Source organism: Teleopsis dalmanni, chromosome 2 (assembly GCF_002237135.1).
Source record: "Teleopsis dalmanni isolate 2A chromosome 2, ASM223713v2, whole genome shotgun sequence".
Taxonomy (NCBI): domain Eukaryota; kingdom Metazoa; phylum Arthropoda; class Insecta; order Diptera; family Diopsidae; genus Teleopsis; species Teleopsis dalmanni.
The window spans coordinates 235470675-235477581 of record NC_051847.1 but is presented as its reverse complement, the minus strand read 5'-3'; the positions used below and the strand labels follow the sequence as shown (position 1 = coordinate 235477581).

At 28.0% G+C, this 6907-nt stretch overlaps 1 protein-coding gene across 1 annotated transcript in view; it reads right to left on the bottom strand.

The window, feature by feature from the left end:
* Nucleotides 1–868: 868 nt before the first annotated feature.
* The window catches only part of LOC119677009 (protein tincar-like), a 32065-nt gene continuing 26026 nt past the window's right edge, over nucleotides 869–6907 (bottom strand). The window contains exon 3 of the mRNA XM_038088275.1: nucleotides 869–877. Within this exon, the coding sequence (XP_037944203.1) occupies nucleotides 869–877 (9 nt within the window). The remainder of the gene's footprint in view (nucleotides 878–6907) is intronic.

Sequence of the window (6907 nt, the reverse complement as noted above, 5' to 3'; positions counted from 1 at the left end):
AGTTGCTGCTATTCGGAGTACTGCCTTTGTTGTAGTTGTTGGTCACTGTGATGGCGGTGTCAATGAAGAATACTGGATTTTAATATTATATGTGGAACATTTATTTTTTTTTCTTTCTCTTCATTTTTATTAGTTCAACCACAATTTGACAAGAGTGTGACTACAATTTTTGGCACTTGTGGCAAGGTCTGTGAAAGCCATGCAATCCCACTTGACTCTATGAACGACTGACGGGAGGAGTAACAGTGGCAATAATGCCAATTAAAAAAAAAAGTTAAGGTAACTTTGCTTTTTAACCGGTAATTTAGCCTTGTTAATTGTGATAAATGTTGTGAACCAGAAAATAAAATATTAAGAAAAAATGTATTCATAAACGCAAAAAAAAATTATTCAAAGAAAAAATAGACAAAATCTCATAACTTTGGCTTAAAGTCATCCCAGGGGTGCGTAACTCAACTTTTTTTCGTCGATTTTTTTAATTCTTCTCTTTTCATTTTGTATAATTTATGCACTTAAATACTTCATTTAAAGATACTTTACAAATCGTAACATGTAAAAAATTTGTCCTAAAGATAAATCTTTTAAGTTGTTAAAAAAAAAACTTTAGACATGTGTTTCGCGAAATTGTATCCTGAGTTTAAAATAAATAAATAAAACCCAAAACTAAATAAATTGTAAACTATAAACTTTTAAGTTTTATACGAAGAGCATCAAGTGTGAAATTACTTCGGAGTTGTGCTGCGGTTAATAATTAAAGCTATTAAGCCGTCTACAAAACTGAATCATTCTTTTTCTAAAATAGATACAATTCACAAAAAGATACAATTGTGTAAGATATAAAATTCACATGCATATGTAGGATATTTATTTAACAAGCCTATAAGATAAAAATTGTCGTAAAAAGGTTATATATTTAAGAAAAAAATGTGATTGTTGTATTTATATAGAAATATTTTTCAATTATTTAAATACTGGAAACAGCTGTATGATCAGCCAAAAATTCAATTAATTTATAATATAAAATTTTATTGATGTAACTTAATACTATTCGAAAAACCTCTCTATTAAAAATAATAGACTTCTCATACTATCCACCTCTGACTAAAAGCAGAACGTCCCTTGTTCAGTAGTAGTATTACAATATACCCGTAGGGTTAAGAAAGTTTTAAGTTTTATTCTAATTTTTAAAATATTTTTTGAACAGAATAAAATTAGAATTAGAATAAAATGCAATATATATATAAAACATATAATATATATATAATATAATACAATATTTGAGAATATTGAGTCATATATGTATAATATAATATATTCTTTAGCACTCTCTCCAATGCTAATGCTAATATACAAAGGTTTTGAGCTTCTTAAAGTCGCTTGTGTCATTCATAATTATATGATATAATCATCATAATAATGATGGTTGTAGTGTAGCATAGTGTATATAAAGAGTTTTTAACAATCTTAATACTTCGCTGCATTTAATTCCAATTTAATAAAAGATGGTATATAAACTCTCTGATCCGGCAACTTACCACACAAAAAATATGTCTTAGTTAATGGCTCGACAAACACATAGCTAACCAATGCAGCTATACTATAGTTAATACATGTAGTTACCGGCAGCACAACCAATACTCTAAAAAAGAATCAACTCTATAAGCATGATTTAGTCAGACAGTTCTAAATTTCTATTACTTTTTGATCACACACCCTAAATACACATTTTTAAACAACATTTCATGTGATACAGACTTATAGTGTCAGACTTATTTAAAATATTTTTTTGTTTTAATTTGCAAAAATTTGTTTATATTGCCAATATTTTTTCTAAAGTAATCTCACTTCTGTAAGTACCAAATTTTTTCTTAATAACAACAAACAAAACTCAGAACTAATGATTTTTATCACTTACAAGTGCATAAATCACAGTAAACATCTGTCAAGTAATAAAGTGAACTACGAGAAGATAAAAACGCATAAAGAACATATTTACAGCACATATTTGTAATGTTTTATTTACTACCAACTACTAATGGCTGCCGGAAGACTAAAGGATACACATACGACCGACCAACCAACGAGAACAAAAGAGCCGCCAAATCTATTATCTGCGATACGCATTCAGTGGCAAAGGAATAGTCAACAAACTCTTGGTTTTATACAAATTTTTCCACTAAAATTTATTAATACTAAAGCAAATTTATAAAGGGTTCTTAAGTTAATAATAGAAAGTACGTAACATGAAATAAAAGTGTATTACTTAGTATAAGTACGATGCTAAGAAGGTAGTATGTTACAGAACTTTTAAATGTCCTTAAAAAATCGCTTTTAAGAGTGTTTATAACATATATCAATATTCTATTTTTCGTTCAATATTTTTCTTTACAGAAAAAACTATTAACACTTTCAAAACATTATTTATATACAAATCCGAATATATATATGTCCCTTAAAGTAAAGTACTCAGGAAATAAATCCATACGCTCGCATATTCTACACAAATGCCTTTGCCAAACTATTAAAATTTATGGTACCAAAGGAGTATTTTAGTTAAATTTATTAGTAAAACTCGTAAAAAAAATATTTTATTTCTATGTAATAAGTTTTTATAGTTTTTTATTTCAAATATATTGTTTTATACTTCGCATGTATATTTTTACTGTACAGTTTATTCCATCTTTATACGCCTCTTTGAAATTAAATTAAAGCAATGAAAATCTCGTATCTGAGTTAACTAAGTTAACGATTAAATAATGATTATTTAATATGGCAAAGCACTGTTAACTACCACCTTTCTAAATTGGAACTAATGATAATGATACCTATAAAATTTATCAAGAAGTATTCATGCATCTATGTATATAAGTTATACGTTGTCAATAGGAGAATCCCTTTAAACCATAGAGAGTCAGTACATTAAAACCAAACGAACTTTAAAGGAGTTTAATTCGAACATCTGGTCCGTTTTTTTAAAAAAAAAAAACTAAAAGGTTCCACAAGAGGTATAACATACCCATATGGTGTCGTAGTACATAAAGAAATTTTAGACCTACTCCATTTTGCAAGCTAATATAAAAAATCAAGCTAATTTGTAAAAGAATTAAAATAAAGAAGATTTGGAAGAATTTAGTTGTGCACAATTTTAAAGTATGGGATTTAGATCCAAGGTAACGTATGTGATACTAAGATCATAGGGAAGAAAAGTCAAAATACAAGCAAGGTTTTTGACTTTTAACCCATAATAACACTAATAGATTGTTTAGTAAGTTCGCAGAATGAAAGGCGGATTTTTATTTAATAAACATACGATCCTCCATGTTTGGATCCCACATCTATATTAGTTTTCAGAAAGATCAAGATAAAATGACCCTCTATGGCACTATTATTTTTAATGAAATTCACTTTACAAGAAAATATTTTTTCAGTTTTGAGAAATTAGAAGACAGATGTGTGTCTACTTGCTGTTACTCATCCTAATACAAAGCGGAATTATAAGCGAAATTATAAGCGGAATTATAAGCGGTATTAATAGATTCGCATATTTCTGTAAAAATATAAGAAATATAAAATAATAAAAAATTTTTGATAATAAGTTTCATATACCAGTAATTTTCTAAACACATATTGAGTGAAAAAGATAATATATAATAACTATGTGAATTTAGAGCTGATCATATACACTAAATTGAAATCTATTGTTAAAACAGCAATAATACTAATATTATACAATGCTACAGTCAACTGTAAGGAAATCAAACTCTCTCATTTACTTACAGCTTATTATATTTTAGGTAACCACGCTAGGACTCTAAATCTCCCTTTCAGCCATGCCTGTCGCAGTTGCGGTGAGGACGATGAAAATGCCTGCGATCTGGTCTGTTTCTTTCCGCAATATGCGCGGCACTGGCGTAACACTTTAGGGGTTTCTTTTTTGCGAATTTTAGCGAACTGCAAGACCTCCCTCTGAATAGCATTAAAAGCTTTGCCAAAGACGGTTCTAAGCGGTAGTAACCCTTGAGTTTTTAATTATATGATAACACAATAGGCCTGTAGGCGTTAGTGGAACCCTTGGCATCGCCGGCATAGCCTACTCTAACCTTACCTATGGTAAACTGTAAGAACTAGCTAACAGAAGACAGTTGTTCAATCTTCTTATAGATAAGTATGTTCAATATGAGATAGTTCAGATTTTTTGACGATGAGCAAAGCTTAATTATTATTATTATTCAAAGCTTCAAACTAAGTTCTATTGACATAAAATCATAAGTACTATTTTAATTGTATTGAAACTCATAAAGAATGAGTTTCTTTATTATGGAATTTTGCACTATTTCCTATTTTCTTCCGACTTAAAATTATTTGTAAAAGCAAAAGGGAATCCATCCATTAACATGCCAACACATTTGCCAACTATTTTTAATAAACCAACAATTAAAAAACACATAAACAATAAAAATGCATGTCGAAACTATACTAAAACAATAATTAAAAACAACAAAGTACAAATTCAGAATGCAACTTCTTGCTATAAAACCAAAAATTTACATTCAAATATGAAACAAAATTCAGAACAAAAATAAAGCAAGAAATTTTAATGATTTCGAAAAGCTTCAAGTGAGTGAAGAAACTCGAAAATCAGAACAAAAATAATATAAATAATTTATGAAATATGCTGCCACAGACAAAAGCCAGAAAAGTCAGAAAAGCCCCAAAGAAACCAAAACAATGCGAGAGTAGAGGAAGTAAGAGTTTACGACTGGAAACAGGCATATCTGTTGGATGGCTTACCATAGCCAGGCTATCAAGCCTTACCATCAAGCTTTACCGACCCAAGCTAAACGAAACCTAAGCGGAGGTAAGAACAATGATTGTCTTAAGGAAATGCAATTATATGAAGTTTTTTTTTTTCAGTTCACGTATTTTTCAGCTCAACTTTCCGTTGTTCTTCTACCTTCAATTGTCGGCATTAAACTATAAAATTTAATAATGTGACTTTTTCTAACTGAACGTAGAAGTAAGCAAATTGAAATGGAATTTATGCAATGTATTTTTAGAAATTTTTAAGGAATTATGACATACAGATCAAGCTAAATACATAAATGAATAAACGAATAAATGAACGTAAAAAATACTAAAAATATATTAAAGACATAAACAAATAGACAGACGGACATACGGAAAGACAGTATAATGTATATAAATACGTATATATAAAACAAACTAAAAGATGGTTAAAGCTGACATACGAAACATATGATTATCGTCAAGTTTGCCCTGTGGTATGAGTAATTTCAAATAGAATTGCATACGAGTTGGTAAAATAAAAATTATATTAATATGCAGCCTAGGATATATATTTTTTCAATTTTACTATTCTTACTCATGCAATGAAATTTTTGCAATAGCATTTTAAGAAAGTCTACAAAAGACAGATTTAAAATATAAATATTGTATATAAAAAAATTTTTTTTTTGGTTTTTAGTAGAGCTTCAACTTGACTGGAATGGGAGTGGACATATGGCAGCGTTGTGGTTCACGGTTGTGCACTTAGTAGGGCACGTCTCGCGCGAATGCTATGCAAAAACCATTAATATGACCATTAAGGTAAGTCTTCATATTAAAGTATATGAGAAACATATTGCATAGCCAAGGACCTTTGGCATTTTTCTATTTACATAAAAGTATTTTTTTTTTTCAGAGGTATAATTTATTTTAATGTTGGTATTTATCATATTCTCATATGTAATTTTTTTTTCTCTTACAGTCATCATTTTCAATTAAATTATTGTTTATTTTTTTTTTATTATTTTACTTCTCTAAAAAATTTTATTAATTTTTTTTTTTCATGTAAATTGCATTAGTTTTTATCATTTTACATATGCATATAATTTAAACACGTTTCAAAGGTATTATTTATAATTTAGTTAAAGTGATTTATTTGCTCAGCGATTTCCATCAATTAACAGAGTTTATTTAATTTCAAATTTCCTATTTTGACGATAATAAAAATAAACATAAATTTCTAGTCAAAACAATTTATTGTAATAACAAAAATAATACGTAGCTCATTAATCTAAGCTTAAAATAATATTTATCTAACAAATTAATACTGTTTTGTCATAGAAATTAAAAAAACAAGAATTGTTTTTCAAATTAATAAAACAATATATTCGAAACGCCAATAGTTCAAATAGCTAAAAGCTACATTGCCAAATATCTATGTGAACCTGTATTAGCAGAGACCAAATATTCAACTGTGCGAAAATTTAGTGTGACTACACGCACCTTAGCCTAAAGCCGATAAGTTAAATAAATAGCACCACAATCCAATTGTGGCCTTTCCCAAACCGTTTTTACTAGGGCGGCAAGCACAACTACCTTAGATGAAATATGTGCCGAAAAATAAATAAATTAGAACAATCGAAAATTTTTCATTGAATTTACATGTAAAATTTACGATAAACACACAGTGGCGGGTAAAATCGAAATAAATAGTGTAATAAAATTTATTTTTAAATATAATTAATTTATTAGCATATTTTACAACAAATTAACAAAACTTCAGAAAAAAAGCGAACATACAATTCAATTACGGCTTTACATTAGTTGGCTAATGAACGCTGACCCTAAGTTTCAAATTTGGCAGGGCACGAGTTCAATCTCTGATACTTGCAGTCTCAAAAAATTATTTACGAATAATGAAATATCTAAATAAATATTTAAATAAATACTCTATTAGTCTTATCTTACAACAATTTTTAGGACAGGTATGTAACTGGTATTCTGTTATATTTGACATATTTGAAAATATGTAATATTTTTAGTACTTCGGCACAAGAAATTCTAATTGCAATGCAAAATTTTTTTTTTTTTTTTTTTTTTTTTTTTTTTTTTTTTTTTTTTA